The sequence below is a fragment of the Grampus griseus genome, assembly GCF_964374135.1.
Source record: "Grampus griseus genome assembly, chromosome: 5".
Taxonomy (NCBI): Eukaryota; Metazoa; Chordata; class Mammalia; order Artiodactyla; family Delphinidae; genus Grampus; species Grampus griseus.
Genome location: NC_138998.1, coordinates 24,189,045 through 24,208,518, shown reverse-complemented (window position 1 = coordinate 24,208,518; position 19,474 = coordinate 24,189,045). Strand labels below are relative to the sequence as shown.

The 19,474-nt window shown below is 45.8% G+C and overlaps 1 protein-coding gene across 1 annotated transcript; it reads left to right on the top strand.

Annotated features, from left to right (window-relative positions):
• Positions 1–413: 413 nt before the first annotated feature.
• Positions 414–2,537, top strand: CHST2 (carbohydrate sulfotransferase 2; the record flags this gene model as incomplete). The annotated part of the gene is made up of 1 exon (XM_082654796.1): positions 414–2,537. The coding sequence occupies one exon, from the start codon at positions 414–416 to the stop codon at positions 2,004–2,006; it is 1,593 nt and encodes a 530-aa protein (XP_082510922.1). The 3' UTR covers positions 2,007–2,537.
• Between the last annotated feature and the right edge of the window lie 16,937 nt (positions 2,538–19,474).

Here is a 19,474-nt window from a genome sequence, read left to right as displayed (position 1 = left end):
CTGCCAAGTCCCTCGGCCCCCTCGGAGGCGCGCGGACCCCGGGCGGAAAACAGCGCTCGAGAAGGCGGGGAACGAGTGACAGCAGGACTGACCGCCGGGCCGTGCTCCCGGGCCGCTCCGGGGAGCGCCCGTGGCTCCAGGTTAGCGGGGTAGCCAGGCAGACCCGAGGGTGGGCGTTAATTAGGGGGAGGAGGATTGGGGCGCACGAGCTTACTCCGCTTCCCCTCGCAGGTCCTTCTCAGAGCCGCTGCCATGGGAGAGCCAACCCTGGGCGCCGGGGACCAGCCGCCGTTGCTGCCGCGCCCGCCTCGGAGTCGCGGCCCAAGTCCCAGCGCCCGAATCCGGGCCGCTGCGTCCTCCTCCCGGGTTGCAGGGCCGCCTCCGCCGCGCTGCCGGCCCGGGTTGTGCCTGTGATGAGCCGCAGCCCGCCGCGAGCCCTGCCCGCGGGCGCGCCACCCCGGTTGCTCGCGGCCGCGCCTGCCGCCGGGCCGCGCGCCTTGCTCCCGCCGTGGCCCCGGCGCCCGGGTCGCCGCTGGCCCCCGTCCCCGCTCGGAATGAAGGTGTTCCGCAGGAAGGCGCTGGTGCTGTGCGCGGGCTACGCGCTGCTGCTGGTGCTCACCATGCTCAACCTCCTGGACTACAAGTGGCACAAGGAGCCGTTGCAGCAGTGCAGCCCCGACGGGCCGCTCGGTGCCGCGGCGGGGGCGGCTGGGGGCGGCTGGGGGCATCCGGGGCCTCCTCCGGCCGTGCAGCCCCGCGCACACACCCGCTTGGACCCCCGTACCCCATACCGCTCTCCCGTCGCCCCCGTCCGGGCGGCTCCGGCAGCTGGGGCGGGGGCGGCGGGGGCCGCAGCCCCTCCGGGTAATGGCACTCGGGGCACCGGGGATGGCGGGGACAAGAGGCAGTTGGTGTACGTGTTCACCACGTGGCGCTCGGGCTCGTCCTTCTTCGGCGAGCTTTTCAACCAGAACCCCGAAGTGTTCTTCCTCTACGAGCCAGTGTGGCACGTGTGGCAAAAACTGTACCCAGGGGACGCCGTTTCCCTGCAAGGGGCGGCACGGGACATGCTGAGCGCTCTCTACCGCTGCGACCTCTCTGTCTTCCAGCTGTACAGTCCCGCTGGCAGCGGGGGGCGCAACCTCACCACGCTGGGCATTTTCGGCGCGGCCACCAACAAGGTGGTGTGCTCGTCGCCACTTTGCCCCGCCTACCGCAAGGAGGTCGTGGGGCTGGTAGACGATCGCGTGTGCAAGAAGTGCCCCCCGCAGCGCCTGGCGCGCTTCGAGGAGGAGTGCCGCAAGTACCGCACTCTGGTCATCAAGGGCGTGCGCGTCTTCGACGTGGCCGTGTTGGCGCCACTTCTGCGCGACCCGGCCCTGGACCTCAAGGTCATTCACCTGGTGCGGGATCCCCGCGCCGTGGCCAGTTCACGCATCCGCTCGCGCCATGGTCTCATCCGTGAAAGCCTGCAGGTGGTGCGCAGCCGGGACCCCCGAGCGCACCGCATGCCCTTCCTGGAGGCCGCTGGCCATAAGCTGGGCGCCAAGAAGGAGAGCATGGGTGGGCCTGCAGACTACCACGCCCTTGGCGCCATGGAGGTCATCTGCCACAGCATGGCCAAGACGCTGCAGACGGCCCTGCAGCCCCCTGACTGGCTGCAAGGCCACTACCTGGTGGTGCGGTACGAGGACCTGGTGGGAGACCCCATCAAGACCCTACGGAGGGTGTATGACTTTGTGGGGCTATTGGTGAGCCCTGAAATGGAGCAGTTTGCCCTCAACATGACCAGTGGCTCAGGCTCCTCTTCCAAGCCTTTCGTGGTGTCAGCACGCAACGCCACGCAGGCCGCCAATGCCTGGCGGACCGCCCTCACCTTCCAGCAGATCAAACAGGTGGAGGAGTTTTGCTACCAGCCCATGGCCGTGCTGGGCTACGAGCGGGTCAGTAGCCCTGAAGAGGTCAGAGACCTCAGCAAGACCCTGCTCCGGAAACCCCGGCTCTGAGACGGGTTCCCGGGAGACCAGACTCCCTGTGGGGACACCCACAGAAGGATTGTGGTGTGTTTCAACAAAAACAGCCCAGATCCAAACTGAGGAAGCCCACACATTCTGTTATAGATACATAATATAAATAACCACACAGGCACTTACTGTCAGTGTTTTGAGTCATTGAATTTCAAGGAACAGCCACAATACACACACATCTCAGAAAAGGCAAGGCTTGAAAGTGCTGACCCGCCGCCCTTCCTCTTCTCTCCCCTGCCTTTTCTCCCTTTTCCTACCCTCTCCCCTACCTGCCTTCCATTTTGAAGTGGGATGTTGATTAAATCAAGATCCAGTAACCCAAATCTTGTTTCCAAAATTTTCGTGGTATCTGTGAACACGTAGAAGAGTCATTTGGATGTCGGGGGTAGGGTGGGAGGTGTGGGAGGGTGGAGAAAGGGGAAGTGGTCCAGGAGCAAAAGCCCCACTGGGCACGCTAAACCAAGGAGGCATTCTTCTAAGTAGACTTTTGTGTAAAAAGCAAAGGTTATATGTGAGTATTAATAAAGAAAATAATAAATAATATTCTTTTTTATATTTGCCTCCATTACTTGGATTTGCCTGTGTTCCTTGTCCTGTGCAGCTTCAGACAGAATCTGCTTCTCCTCCCCCCACCCCCTTTTCCTGTCTGTTTCCTAGAAAACAGCTAAGATGGGTGGGAGCAGCTTCAGACTCCTTGATAAGAGCCTTGGAGTTGTGTTCTCCCATGTAAATCACAGCCTGTCAGGTGCCCAGGAATGGGGACAAATCTTCAGATTCTAAAGGCAAAAACCAAGCAGGGCAGTGGAGGAAAAAGCACAGCGCTACTTTCCTGTTCCACTTGGAGCACAGAAAGGAAGAAGCAACCCCTTGAGGATCTGAAGGCATTCGGTTTTGATTACTCTTGAGTTAACACTGGGAAACCTTGAAGCAGAGACCAGTGTTTTGGTCCTGAGGTTAGTTCAGAAAAAGGATTTTTTAAAAAAGAGAAGTATGTAGTTCAAAAAACTTCTGATGATAAGAACACAAACCTCAAAAATTAGTGTGAACGTTTTGTTGGCAACGGTAGCAAGTTCTTTGGTTAGAAAAGTGACAGAAGTGTTTGAGTTTGGAGCGTTTTTCTGCCTCTGACACAGTCCACGGAGGCATATGAAAAGGGAAGTTTGATCTGGGAACTGTAAGGGCACCCACAGGTTATCCCCCTTATTCCTGGCTGCCCACCCAAATTAGTGCAAAAGAGAATGTGAATTTATAATGGTTTACTTAGGTTGCTTGTGGGGGTACATTGCTTTTCTTTTTATGTTTTCTGAAAGTAGAAAATTGCAAAGAAGCTACGTGTTGCTGACAGTATAAGTCTTCAACCAAGAGCTTCTTTTAGATATGAAAATAAATTATGGGAAAGAGGAAATGAAAATGAATTAAGAGTTTGTATGTTGGATTGTGAGATTTGGTATTTTCCAGGGAAAAAAGCATTGCAATTTTCCTGTAGTGGTAATGGTGTTGCTGCTGTCCTGAGCCCATTTGTACTGAAGCGTTCTGCAGAATGTTGTATTATGATAAGAAGTTATGAAGCTAAATAGGAAAAAGAGAGTGTAGTTGTATATTACATTAAATACGATACAAGTTCAAGTTCATCATAATTTTATTTTACTGTAATTTATTGTGAGATTTGTGCAAGCCAATCTGTATAGGTTAAATGCTGAGGATTTCATTTTAAGGCAAATATAATGAAAAGGAATATGTACATGGGAAATACTTTAAGTATAATTTTTATTACAATGTGAAATCTAACTACACTGTTAAGAATTCCGAGAGTTTAAAAGCACAGAGGTTAAAAAAAGGGATGTATTTAGCAGTGGATTTTATAACACATTCTAGAATGGTTATTTCTTAATTTACTAAAATTGTTTATAGTAATTGTGTTTATTAATCCAGATTACAGCTATAACACGTTGATCATGGTTTCTATGATATTTTCATGGTAGCGCCTATGCTGAATTATCTTCAGCAGTAGAATATTTGTAACAACTTTAATTTAAGAATACTTTCAAAGTAAATGAACAAAATAAATATTAATGTTGGGTGACTAGAGATGAAACAGGTTTAGTGGGAAATTAAGGCAGCATCATTAAAAGGCAACCACTCTGAATTAAAGAACCATTTAAAAACAAATTTCATGTGACATTAGAATCAACTCGTTTCACTTAATCACAGTAAAATTCATGCTTAGTGTTTGAGTGAAGGATCTTTAGGCAGTTGAATTCATTCTTCTCTCTGGATAGCTAAGGACTTTGATTGCATTAAAGTGGAATCACGATGTTTTTGGATCTTGTATTTAAAAAATGTGAGATGCCACGTAGAGGCTTTGTAGCCTGCAGCACGTTCACGGTCTCTGCTCCAATGAAATTTTAAGCTAAACACCAACAGTTCTCCCCTTGCTGTGTTTGAACGAGGCTTCCGCCCCTAATATCCTTGTTTTGTAGCAGCTGCCTTCTCTCCACTCTGCCACTCCTGGGCTCGGGAATTTGACAGGGTGAATTGTTGCTCCTGAAGATTTGTACCTCGCTGCATTCTAGGAAAGCGAGACAGGTGTAGTTCCCACAAACAGCCGAGATCGTCATATCAGTGACATTCTCCTTCTACAAGTCTGAGAAGGAGAGAAGCAATTTTGGGTGTTAATCAGCTTCTGTCAGCCCCTGGAGCAAGCAGACTTGTGCCACAACAATTTGTGACAGAGCCTGTGACCATTTCTGAAGCAGCAAATGTGAAGGAGTTCCTTTCACCGTTCCCAACTTGGCAATATGTCCATCAGCAGGAGGACATATTCTTTAGAGCAGCTTATCAGAGTGATTTTTATTTTCAAATTCTGCTTGACTGATAGCACGCCTGATTTACCCCATTGACTTTGGAATCCCTTTGTTAATTAGAGAGCTCTATTTGTAAAACAAAGTCGACTCAGTGCATTTAGCCAACAAATATGAATTTGGAACAAGGGCAGCAGCTCAGGCTGGGTGCTTGAGTTTCAGGGAGCTCAGGGGCACTCAAAGGCCTCATTCAGACTGACCCGTGGGTACCCTGTGGGCGGGCATGGGGGCAAATCCTGCACCCTTCAGTGTCTACTACACAGTGGGTACTTGGTAACTATTTATTAAGTGAGTGAAATATGTAACTATCCAATTTTGAAAGTGCTCAGAAGGGAAAGAGTGGCAAAATGAGTTACCTGTTTGGAGAAAGTGCCAGGCTATTCTTTAAAGTTTGCTGAAGAGAATGGGCCTTAGGCTCTATTTAGATGTGGGGCATAGGCACTAGGAACACCTTCAAGATTTCCAGGAGGATCTGTGTTTAGTTCAATATTTCCCGCTGATGAATTAGAATTTCTGAACACGGAGAGGTAAAAGTCTCCAAATGAGGAATTCTATTTCTATTATTTGTTTTTCCAACAGCATGAACAAGATAAAAGGCAGGGATCAGAACATGCCGGCAGAATAAATGCTGCCCTGGTACCTAAGGGATGTTGTTCATGATTGCAGAAGCCTGTGATATTTATTTATGGTTTCGAGTGCTGTGAATTTCACCCAGGCAGAGAATAGTTACTTGCAGGAAGTGAGTCCTGTTGTGGACAGTGGACGAGACAATGGCTGCCTGTCCCCATGCATCCCCTGCCTGGCCGTGGCCAGTTCTGTCCAGGATTGCTGTTGCACGCTGGAGAGCTGTGGCTGAATTACGCTGTCTGTTTGAAATTACTGTGAATCTGAGTGAGGCCATTAAATGAATATTCCCTCGGTCTGAACAGTGAAATAAACATCATGTTGGAAGCCCAGTCTCTAGAGATGACTTCAGAAAGACTAAGAGGGAAGTAAAAAGGCGTGTCTTATCTGTAGTCGTGAATAAAGATGAGGTGTCACTTTACCACCCTCCCCTGACCTCCTTCCCTTCCCTCTCTACACACAGCACACATGCCCGCCTGCACATACAAGTGTGTTTGTGCACTGTCTTGAGGTCTGGAAGAGAGAATGTTTTTATACCAGCTAATGGGTGTGTGGGGAGGGACACTGTTTGATCGCAGGCCTCTGAGAGCTCGTGGGTGATGATTCTGTCAGAACCAGTGACAGTTCTGTGTCAGGATCCAGTGTGGACAGGTAGAAAATGACCGTTGCAATCTGCAGAACGGCTTGAGGTAGGTGATGGGATGTCCCAAGGTAAATGCACAGCTTATAGACCCCTTTTGTCACTCACCTTGAGAGGGACCCTTTCAAATCCGTCACGGCTAAGAACACAGTTGGTTTCCATACCTTCCCTTCTTTCTGGCAATCCAGCTGCTACTTTTGCAGTTCAAGTACAAGCCACTGAGCTGCTTGGGTATGGGCTCTGGTACAAGTGTTTAATAATTGAAATTACAGGGCTTGACTTTTATTACATCTGATACAGTTCTGCACACCCTTCATCAAATTATGCTAAGGAAATGGTTCAATTCTGAATAACACATTAAGTTTGTAGAATGGGAAACTTTATGAACCAGTGTTGGGGGTGGTATTGTTTATAAACTTGAAGGAGCCTTGAAGAAATAGGGCCTGTCTGTATACCTGGCAGGATGAGAGAGGATGGCCAAGGCCAAAGCTTAACTTTTGACCAAGCCAGTTATTTGTAATCAGACATCAAATGTGTTCTGGGGCTGTTTGAACTTTCAGGTTGGTGACAGTCACCCTGCCAAGTAAATGACTGTGAAAATGATCACTGGAACCAAAAGCTATACTCAGAACCATTCAGTAATGGCTCCCATCCTGAGTGTGTAGACAGGGCTTGATAGAAATTCACCTTGAGGCAGTGAATCCTCGAGACAGGACCAGCTACATAATTTGTGGGGCTCCGTGCAAAATGAAAAGGCAGGGCCTCCTGTTAAAAAATTCTTAAGCGTTTCAATTCTGCAGCAGCAGAGGATTAAATCAAGCATGGGCCCTTCTGAGTGTAGGGCCCACAAACTGTACGGGTATTTACCATGAAGCCAGTCCTGCATCCAGATACAGAAACGAAATGCTTAATTATAGGAGAGAATAAATAACAGTGGCCTACAGTTTCTTGGAAAGTGGCTGCAGGGTATCGTGTGTAACTATAATTAAAGCACAGACATCCTAGCGAGACAAGTGCACTCTGCATGATGGAGTTCTAAGGAGGTGAGTGTGCACATGACAAATAATCCTTGATGACTGTAGCAAATGATTGACAAGGCCCTCTGAGTCATCAGTTGGGCTTGAGACAACTTGGGACCAATCCTGTTCAGGGTGGATATTGCTTTATTAACTTCTGGTCCTGATTTTTCTTCCCTTGTAGCTAACTTGTTTATTCTTTTTGTTTGTTTTATTTTGTTTTCTTCCTGTCTTCCAGAATTCTTTTTATGAAATATTAAAATTTCAAACTACCACAAGAACTAGTCTCTTTATGTTAATTTTGTCTAGTATTCATCAAGCCCATTTGATCTGAGTATTTACTTCTTAAGCTCAAGAAGTTATTTTCTATAACTTTATATAAATATAAATGTATAAATATATATAAATATAAATAAATAAATAAATATATAGCCTGTGCCGTCAGGGGAATCCTTCAGGCAAGAACACATCAGATAGTCTTCCATGAGGATGCAGAGCTTACCTCCTTGCCCTCAGCGTGGGGATACTAGCAACTTCTGCTGACAACAATATTTCCTTCCTTCTGAAACGACTGTGGGACTCTCTGCATTTGCTTCGTGTATAATAGAGAGGGAGAGTCTATGCATAGAAAAGCAGCAGGTCAAGTTACAGTGAACGCAAGGAGTAAAGGTGCAGGGTGTGCTAAGCCATCAGCTAAGCCTCCTTATTGTGTGCCCAGTCTGTTTGGCTAAGTTTATTTCATTATAAGTGTGGGATGTCCCGCTCTTCTCTGGGGAAATTTCTCTGCCCTCTCGTACCCTCTCCTGCCTGCCATTTCTTCTCTACTTTGTAAATTCCTACTCATTATCTAAGAGCCTAGATGTGTTTGAAGCTTTTATTTATCAGCCCTGCTCCAAGATGCAGACGTGTCTTTCTGTCTCCTATTCCCTCTGACCGCCTTGTGCATAGATCCATCGGTATGTATCCCTGCAGATTGGGATTCTTTGTTTATAATCCACTTCCTCTTCTAGTCATGGTCCTTCGAGAGGAAAGAAACTGGATCCTATCTGTGTGTGTGTCTCCCCAACACTGAAGCAGCATCTTGCTCGTAGGTCTTTAAAAAGTGAGCGCTGGGGACTCCTCTGGTGGCGCAGTGGCTAAGACTCCGATGCTCCCAAAACAGGGGGCCTGGGTTCGATCCTTGGTCAGGGGACTAGATCCCACATGCATGCTGCAACTAAGAGTTTGCATGCCACAGCTAAGGAGCCCGCCTGCCGCAACTAAGACCCGGCACAGCCAAAAAAAAAAAAAAAGTGGAGTGCTAAATAAAAGAGATCACCCAAGAAGCCACCGCAGCAGAAGGGATTGAGGGGAGCAGACACTGTCAGAGGCTTTTGAGTTGGGATGTGACATTCCACCATGGTCTGAGATTCATATGTGTGCCAGACAGAAGGCGGAAAAAGCCAGACAAATCAATACGGATGAAAAGGAATTCCAAAAACTCCTGTGGAAGGCCTCAAATGTGGTCTTTCCATATTAATGTTTGAAACAGAGGAACAATAAATTGGAGCCCCCCAAAGAAAGGTAACAACTGAATTACAGTCAATAGAAATGATACAATTCTTTTGGTCCTACCCATGCACGTAATATATATGTATTCTTTTTACATATTAAAAAAATTTTAATACAATTTTTAAAGGTTACTTTCCATTTACAGTTATTACAGAATACTGGCTCTATTCCCCGTGTTGGACAATACATCCTTGAGCCTACCTTACACCTGATAGTTTGCCCCTCCCCCTCCTCCACCTCTACCTGCCCCTCCCCACTTGCCTTGCCCCACTGGTAACCACTAGTTTGTTCTCTGTATCTGTGAGTCTGCTTCTTTTTTGTTATATTCACTAGTTTGTTGTATTTCTTAGATTCCACATATAAGTGAGCTCATACGGTATTTGTCTTTCTCTGTCTGACTTACTTCACTTAACCTAATGCCCTCCAAAGTCCATCCATGTTGCTGCAAATGGCAAAACTGCGTTCTTTTTTATGGCTGAGTAGTATTCCATTGTGTCTATCTACCTACCTATCTATCTATAGATATAGATATACATACAATGGAATATATATATATATACACAACAGAATCTATCTCTAATATAGATAGATATATACACAATGGAATATATATATATATATACCACAGTTTCTTTATCCATTCATCTGTTGATCGACACTTAGGTTCCATATCTCAGCTCTTGTAAATAGTGCTGCTATGAACATTGGGGGGTGCCTGTAGAAATGATACAATTTTTAAGGGCCCACTAGGAAAATGTATTGCGGTAATATAGGCTGAGCCCGTGTATTTATTTTGACATGTGGAGCTCATGACTGGTATGATCATCTTTTGACTTTTTCAGGGACTGGAAAGGTTTCAAGGAACAATGTGGAGGTCTGAATATTACATTTCCATTTTCAGATGTCCCAGTTACTCTGGCAAACTCTTATTCTCTCTAGGACTGAACTAGCTCCTGGGAGGAATTAAAATATTTGATGTTCTCATATTCGTGCTCAGCATCTTTAGATAAAGGAGGGTATTATGTTATTTCTTTCTAAAAGAAAAATAGAAATGAAGCACATTTTCTTTCTGAAAGAACGGGCGTTCGCATTTATAGTTTTTAGCCCTGTTATTTAACCAGCCATACTTGCTGGTGAGACCAGTATCCTTCCAGGCTGTGAGCTCTGAGTGCACTTTTTTAGGTTAAGTCTTCATTTATATTTTTACATTTCCCAAGTGACTTCTCGATGTGTGGTGCTTTTTATAACTTTCTATCACCATTTTAGTTTCACTTTCAAATGCCCTAATTGTGATGGTGATAATAATACTAATACTGTCATTTACCCTTTGTAGAGCATTTGTTATGTGCTAGTCACTGTGCAAAGTACTTTACATGTATGATTCTATTTGATTCTCGTAACAATCCTGTGGAATAAGTATTACTGTCTCCATTTTTTCCTTCCCATTTTATTGAGGTGTAATTGACATATAGCACTGTATAAGTTAAATATGTACAGCACAGTGATTTGATTTACATACATGATGGAATAATTACCACAATAAGTTTAGTGAGCGTCCATCATCTCATATAGACACAAAGAAATAGATTTTTTTTTCATTGTGATGAGTGTCTCCACTTTACAGAAGGGAAATATAGGTTTAGATGCTTAATTTTCCTCAGGTCACGCAGCTATTTAAGTGACAGAGCCTCTTTCTTTTTGCTTGGTACATGAGAGGTCACACTATTTCCATATAAGGGATACGAACAAAATAGCAAAGCTTTTTATTCCAGCCAAATGCTTTCCGAGAAATGCTTCCTAAATGCTGGAGGCATTATGCCTTCAGCCAGGGAACAGGTGTTATCAGTATTGTTAGAGATGCGTTTTTTGCAGCAGAAAGAAAGAAGCAATTGTTGGTCAGAATTCCTCTTGGATTGACCTTTGTTTAGCAAAACATGTAATAGGCCATTTTGGTGGTGGGAAGAAGGCGTGGAAAATCTGAACAGGAAATTTGGGGATTGGGAGAAAGAGTTTGAAAGGAGAGGGGAAGAGGTGGAGGGAGGATACAAGCAACACGATGGGATGCTGGAGCCCAAGGAGGGGACCCTGCAGTGATGTTCCTGGAAGAGAAGGGAATGGCCAGTAACAGGAAGAGCCATGTTCAGCCTGGAGGTATTTGCTTTCCTCAGCTGCAGTGTGTAGTAGCCTCTGTTACTCCAAGCCTTCAGCAAGGCTGCTACATGCTTTGCCTTGAGTGGGTGGTGCTTTGCAGGCTGAAGGGATCAGAGTGGTGCCACCCAGGATGACATGGGGTGAAAAAACTACAGGAGGTGAAAGGCAGGGAGGCAATTGCAAATTCAGTGGAAGCAGGAACTCGAGCTAGAATTGACCTGTGGGAGTGTGGGCTTACCCCAGGACTCCCTGGAGGCGTTGGGCAGGGAAGGACATTTCTCTCCCACTGTGAGATGGAGCTTCTGGGCAATCTTATTTAAAATTTCAAGGATGAGGGGGTGTGAGCACTGCTCAAGGAGTAGGGATGTCCAGGAGGTGGATGTATGGCTTGTGACTCTAAGGCTTTGCAGGTAGGGACTCAGTGGGCAGGTGGAGACCTAGCGAAGTTAGGAAATACTGGCATGTCGTAAAGGTTGATGTGATAGAGACAGCTCAGTCATCTACAGGTGTGGAAATCGAGGTGCAGAGAGGCTGGAAGATGTCCTCTGTGTCTCTAGTCAGAGAAATTGCACAAACTAGAAATCACAGCTCTTGGTTTCCTGACACATCCTTGCCCTAAGACTTATTTCCTTGGCGCCCACCAGTTTTTTGGCCACTCCAGTGTTTCACAGTATCTCTATAGAATGTCTGGGAATCAGAGAAGAAGTGTCCTTTGGGATTCTGGTCAAGTTTTAGTAGGAGATGAGGTTGAATCCAAAGCAGAGAGCTGAGTTTCTGGGTGGTCTGCAAGTGTCATTCTCATAGGCACCAGTCAAGGTTCTTTGGTTGAAAAACAGACTCAATTACAGTAAGCAAAACAGGAAATTAGCTGGAAAATATATTGGGAGGCCACAGAATTGAAGAACAGCTAAAAAGCAAGGCTGGATACACTGGCTTTCTTGTTTCTTTCTTTTTTCCCTCCCTCCCTCCCTTCCTTCCTTCCTTATTTCCTCCCTCTTTCCCTCCCTCCTTCCCTCCCTCCCTCCCCTTATCCCTCCCCCACTCCCCCCCACTCCTTTTTAATCCCTCTCTCCCTCTTCTCATCCTCTTCCTCTCCCTTTCTCTCTCTTTCAGTTGCCTTGCTTCAAACATTCAGAATTCAACGTCTAGGAAGAGAGAGTTGCACTGGCTGAGGTTGGGGCACCTGAGCAGGGCACCTTGACTGACAGTCCCACTGAGGCAGGAGATAGATGGGCCCCAGGCTGAGCAGCTGAAGTCTGTCCCCTGTGGACAGATACTCCAAGGTAAAGATAATGGCGGGAGCCAGGAGGAGATGAGTCCTGCCGAGATAGAAGATAAAAGAGACGACATATTTCTCATTCTGGAGGTCAAGGAGACCTCCTGACTACACATGCGCAGAAAGGCTCCTTGGGGGTCAAAAAGGGAGGGGACACCATCCCATAATAAGTGGTGTCAACCTTCCCACAGGCCTCTGTGTTGGAATCCATCTTGGCTAAGAGATGTGTGTGCATGGGGTGGGGGGACCCTGAGATAAACCAAATATGGACTCAGAGCCAGGCAAAGCAAGATGATTGGCCAGGGGAAACCTGGCAGAAATGCCCCATATAAGTGATTCAAACTACCACAAATCGTGACTCTCTCTCTGAGCCCGCCGGTGTGTGCCTATTCACAGGTACTTTTTCCCTCCTAATAAACACTTTACTTGTTTTACTGCTTTCTGTCCCTTTGTTGAAATTCATTTCTCCAAAGCAGACAAGCCAGGGCCTTGTCACTAGCCACTGGCCCTTATGGTCTAGTGGTTAGGATTCAGTGCTGACTCTGCTGTGGCCTGGCTTCAATCTCTGGTCGGGGCCACTGCAGGTCGAGGCCACCTGAGTTCACCACCAACCTGCACACAATGTGGGAAAGTAGTTTTCCACAAGAAAATCAGGGTGCAATGATCAAAAATAGGTGAATAAATTCCAGGTGGCCTTAAACCAAGAAAAATCTTCTATCTTCATTTACATACTTTCTTATTATCTCCTGTTACCTTGAATAATTGGGACCAATCTTCTTCAGAGCCCACTACACAAAAGGTGGTTCGCTCTGCATTGCTATGTTAAAATGTGGGCAGCGATATACCTTATTAGTGAATTGGGCAGCCATGCTCGTTGGATGTAAATAAGAACATTCACTTATTTAAGTGATGGGGATTAATTCAGGTAATGAAATTCATGTAGACAGTGCATTTTGTGATGTGCTTTCAATTCAGGTTTTGATAATAACGCCACCTTACACTTCTGTAATGCTTTCTAGTTTACTAAGTACGACAGGTATTGCTGGTTTCCTACCCACTATCCATTATCCCCTTCTTTCTTACTCACAGAATCTTAGGAGGCAATATGCTCAGCTAAAAATATTTCCCAGTCTCCCTTGTAGGTAGGAATGATCCTGCGACAGCCAATGAGATGTAAATGGAAATCTGCTGGGGACTTTTAGGTAAGTGTCATGTTTCTGATTGAGACAGAACTTTTTCTTGCCTGTTGTGTCTTCCTACCTGCCTTCTTCCCTTTCTCCCTTCCTGCTCTCCCCCCTCCTTTCTGTCTATCCATCTGTCTGTCTTGAGTCTGGAAGGGGAGACTCTACGCTGTGGCTGAGAGGTGGCCATGAAGGTAAAGGCCACTTGCAGAAAGACAGAAGCCAGGGATGTTGATGAGATCATGAAGTCACCACACCAGTTGTGGACCAACTGTGTTGTAGGAAAAATAAACACCTAATTGTTTAAGCTGCTGCTGTCCAATTTTTTGTTACTCACAGTGAAATACAATCCTAATGAATACACTGAATATTCTCACTAATACTTTATTAGATTATTGGAAACTTGCCACCACCAGGCAGAAGTAGGATTATGACCCATCTTTTATAGGAGGAGGAACTGACTCTCAGAGAGGCTAGTGGCTTGCTCAAGGTCAAAGTACATAGAGTAAATGTCAGTTCTGAGATCCAAATGAGTACTCTTTCCACTCAGCCGCTGGTTCTCACCTGTCCTTTCAATCTACTTGGTGGGGAGGATTGAGGGCCAGTCTTTGGACAACTGTGTGTGTGTGTGTGTGTGTGTGTGTGTGTGTGTGTTTGCCATGACACTGGCATTTAGTGGGCTGGGAGCAGTATTGCTGAATATTCTGTTGTGCACAGGACTGTCCCAGGTAATGAAGCATGGTCCTGCTCCAAATGCCAACAGTGGTTCCTTTGAAAAATACTGAGCTAAAGTAAACCAAAGAGAATTATGTACTTACTGACTCAGAACCAACAGTAAAGCTGCCTGATAATGATACTCCATAAATGTTAGGTGATAAGGATATCACCACCATTGTCAACATCATCATCATCATTGCTCTTGGGGGCATTTAAGGCGGGAATGAATTTAAAGTTTGCATGTTTCTATAGCTACATTCTGCTGCTTTAGGTCAGGTGTAGAAAAGATGGCTGATTGGATGATGGGTAAAGGATAGGGAAACAGTAGCAGTCAGGAATTCTTGAATCCTATATTTCTAAGATGGTGCAGTTGTTCTCAGTCAAGGACTAAGGTAGTTGTGTGGATTGAAGGTGAACATGTTAAGGCGATGAAAAAGTCTAGGATATCAGATAGGTTCCCAGCGTGGACACTCAAATCATGGATAACGGTGGTCTAGGCCATGGTCGTTGATCTGGGCGCTCAAATCTTGCACTTATCCCTGGTGTTTGAGATTGAAACTGTCCTCTTCTACAACTTGCTTAGTCTCTTCATGTCCCAATGCACAAGTTAGCTCATTACTGCAACTCTATGTTCATGCCTGTGGAAGCTCTGTTCCAGCTTACACCAATGCCTCCTTTCTTTGAGGACAAATAAAACACAGTATTTTGTATTGGCTTTAAAATATTTGATGTGTCATTCTGGTCTATATTCCAATTTAATTCTAATCTCAGAAACAATTAAACCAGACTTTTCACTTCTCATTTCCTGCACGGAAAGTAATGAGTGAAATATTTCTGGAGTGACTGAACTACACCATTGCTGAGGTAGATGTGGAGCAGTGTCACGTTAAAGGCCCCCAAGAAACCAATCAGCAGTCTTTTCCAGATTGGGCACTGTGTGTGCTTTGCCTGTGGCTGGTGACACACACACACACACACACACACACACACACACACACACGTGCGCGTGCGCATGCGTTGTCAACAGTATTTATCAGGTGCCAGTGTTCTTCTCTATGCACATGCTTCTATCACGCCTCTGTTGTGGTGACTGTGGCCTTTTGGCGGCCTGGCATCCAACCGCTGATTTTCTTTTGGGAATCCATGCGTCCTGCTCTTTTGATGCGTGTGGTTCTGCTGGGGCTAACTCCACCCGAAACACTAGTGTTTGCCATGGTGGAAGTCTGACTTCCCAGGACACAGTGATCGGTTAAGTGTTGAACATGTGACCCAATTAGAGCCAATGAGATACCTTGAGATTTTTGCTGAGATTTCTGGGATAAGCGGGCACTCTTATTAAGAGGAGAAGAAATATGGACTGGTAACCACATTGCCTCCAAAAGAAAAGAGCCAAACCACAGGAAGCAGAGCGAAAAGACTGAAACCAGGTACTGGTGGAGAAAGAGAAACTAGGTATTCGTGATGTCATTTTAGCCCTGCATCAAACCAGATTTGAAGTCACCTCACCCGAGCTTTACAATTCCAGGAGCCAGTTACATTCCCTTTTCACTTGAACCACTTTGGATGGGTGTTTCTTGCTTGCCATGCAAAGAATCCAAACGACAGCTGAATTTTCCCAGAGTGTTTTAAGCTGTCTCTCTTATGACACCAACTTCTCAAAGGAAGGGCCCCTGTCTTATCTTTATATTTCTAGGAGAAGGCACAGTGCCTGGCGCCTGGAATGCCTCCAAACCATGTTTATTTAATTGTGAAGGGAAGTGGGGTCCTCAGGACAGTTGCATCAGCCCCTCTCTATCCTGCCGGATTGGAATCTGCATTTTAATAGGCTCCCTGGTGATCGATGTTCACACTCAAGTTTGTGGCCGACCTATAGGCAATTTCAATTTGCTAACATTCAGCCTGGAGTGGTTCTGTACGAGGAGCACCATCGCAGTTCAGTAATTCTGGCTGCATGCCAGGCATCTTGCTCACGTCCATAAATGTATAGATGAAGATGCTCAGAAAGACAGGAGCAGCATGCGTAGCTGGTCCAGTCCCATGGAGCGAGGGACGTGAAAGGCCCCCATGGCTTCACCAGGGATACCTGGATCCCCCCCTGCACCACATCCTGGCCACCTGTCAAAGGACCAAACATTTGTTTACTTATGAATATGTTAACAGCCCACTAGATTTTTCTTGATTTGGAGAGCCTGAAGAAAGCTAATTGAAACCTGAATTCCGTCACAGTCTAGGGAATACTACACGTTAAAATGAATTCTGGGCTTCCATCCTGCAGCATCTTAGCCCTGTGGCTGACTCCAGAATTTGATTTTGACTCTCTTTGAGTGTGCATTTTTAGAAGGACCAAAGGCAAACAAGCATTGTATAAATAACAGAAAAAATGATGGATAGTCTCATTTCTTAGCATGTTTTCAGGTGATAAGAAAACTTGACATAACAGACCCGCTAAAGATTAGATGCTGGTTAAAAATGACAATGTCAATCTTGTTCTTTTTTTCTGATTTCTGCTCACCTCAGTTAATAAGAGTATATTTCTACCATAAGAGCTTTACACCCAATCATAACATGAATTTTGAGTAAATTTAGAGTCTCATCTAAGGGTCATATATGCATGCTTCATACATATGTACATGTAATGTAAATAATGTGCATAACTTTTGATTGACACAGGGCAGAAAGAATGAGTCATTTCTTTTCTGTAACTTAAGAATTTGTTTAAAAATGGCTGGTTGGAGACTTCAAGCTGGGGGTAGGCGAGGAACACAGTCATATGCTTCCTAGCTGCGGTTTGATCTCCAGGACGAGGAAGTGATGACTGACTCAGCGTTATCCCCAGGGGAGACGTGGTCCTGGCATTGCCATTGGCAGTTGCTCTTCAGAAATAACTTCAGACTTTTGGCTTTCATTGCTCAGTGTAGAGTTGAGAGTCAGCTGTGGATCCGTTATCTGGGCTGCTGTGATGTGATGATGCCTGAGGCTAATAGCTAAGGACTTCCAGGAGTTCCTAATGGCCTAGAGATGATGCCCTAACCACTCTGATGAGAGCTGCCCAGTGTGGTAACTTACATTTTAATATCCAACATGTTACTCATCCTTCGTTTCTTGGTGGCAGGTTAAGTACCTTCATTTCCACAATGTTTGCCAGCCAACATTGTTTACAGCTCCAATAAATGGTAGAGAGCAAGGACACCACAACCTAAACACGACACACTGTGGAGCACACTCAACCGGCCATAGCCTGGAGGAACACTTATGGGGTAAGAGCTCAGGACAGTTGGCCACACCAGCTCTCATTGCTAAGGCTGAAGCCTCAGAGTGTGGGGAAAATCAAGATCATGGCAATAGATGGTTATGTATACATTATATCCATTTATCTATATAGATACATACATGTATATGCTTGTGTGTATACATGTATTTTAAAGGAAGCCATTTTAGGGACAGACAGCACTTTAACATAACAAAGCTGAGCAAAGAGGGGGAAAACACCCCCCTTGGGCGTGAGTGCACCTCCCAGGTGGTACCTAACCTAACAGCCTAGGGCCTGAGTGTACCTATCAGCCAGCTGGTGCAGGCAATGCCTTCTTCCTACAGGAGAGGTACCAGCCCTTTTAGATTTGCCCAACTGGTGGTTGGTTGGTTCACTTTTCAAAAGCAACTTCATACTGACAGTGAACAGGTAGAAAAGATCCTCCTGCCTCTGACCTTCAGAGGATGATAATAATTTGCTGACCTCAACTGAGTGTACTGTTCTGGCCACTGTGCTATGCATACACGTCATCCACCCAGTGAGCCTCTAAGGTAGCCACTTCTCTTAGCCCCATTCACAGACAAGGCTCAGAGATACAGTAACCTGCCCGTGGTCACACAGCCAGCAACCGGGAGAGCCAGCAGTCTCAGCCCAGAGCCCAAGATCTTACCGTGCAACTCTTTTTCCCAGTTAAAGAGTTTGTAGTTGTTCTCATTTCAGACCGACATAACTACCTTCTAAGTTGAAAACCTAGAATAGACCTAACGATCTGCCACAAATAGGAAAACATCACACAACTCCTTCTTTACGTCTGGGTAATTATGGAGGGATCTTTGTTTTTTCAGGCTTTCTTTTCTTTTCTTTCTTTTTTTTTTTTTTTTTTAAAGAAAACTTCAAGTTGTTTATCCAGAGATCCAATTAGGATCTACTTTCCTATTTGAATCATCATCATGTATCATACCTATTTTGAATCAAATGAACAGGTTGCATGGAAATGTCCTATCTGGATGCGAGAGGAAAGCAATTATTTCTGTTTTAGTGCCATTTAGAATCAGCTGACAAGGAATGATTTAGGAGGACTTATTTACGTGTTTTCTTAATCAGAGGTGTGAGCGGGGGACTTCAGTGACCCCATTGTTAATAAAGGTGCACATTGAAAACTTAGTCACAGGTGGATGTTGGCTTTTTAGAGATTGAGTCCTCAAGTCATTATGAAAATATCCGGTGACGTTCTGAGCAGGTTGAAAAAAATATTGCCAAACCTGTCATCTTCCACAGCATTATGTACTTAAAAATAAGGATAAAGACATTGCCTGTGTGTGACAACTGTTACTGTTTCATGTCATAGCTCTGTGTTCACCGACGGGAGACGGCCATGGAGCACAGATTTGGTTATCCAGGGAGTACACACAAATCGCTCTGGCCTGTTGAACAACCAGTAAGAGGCAAGGAGGTAGGGAGATTTTATTTTATTTTATTTTATTTTTGCGGTACGCCGGCCTCTCACTGCTGTGGCCTCTCCCGTATGCGGAGCACAGGCTCCGGCCGCGCAGGCTCAGCGGCCATGGTTCACGGGCCTAGCCGCTCCGCGGCATGTGGGATCTTCCCGGACCGGGGCACGAACCCGTGTCCCCTGCATCGGCAGGCGGACTCTCAACCACTGTGCCACCAGGGAAGCCCAGTAGGGAGATTTTGATTAAGAGTGGTGTTATGGGCTGGTGACATCACAGACTAGTATGGGCTAAGGACCCAGAATGATGTATGGGCTTATTAACTTCCTCGAGAAAGAGTTCTTGGGTTTTCCTTAACTTTCCTTGAGTATTCAAAGAAAACATTGTATCTTTGGCTTCTTTTCCCAGGTGGGAGGTGTCTGATGAGAAGACATTGTCATTTACCAGCTGGGGACCATTCTGATCCCTGTTTTGTTATTGATCTTCTATCATCGGCAAGAAAATTAAAGGAGGTGAAACTTCTGCTGCAGCCCAACGTTTAGAGGGCTTGATGTCTAATACTGAAAGAACTCTTCCTCACAAGAAAAAAAAGCAAGCCCTCCATTGACAGACTCATGTTCAAAACTCTGATTTGGGGGTGAGGGAAACGGCGCTCCGTGAGGAAAGGATGGTGAGCTGGGGTTCTAAGCCCGGTAGTAGAAGGAGAGTTAGGATTAGGTTTAAGATTAG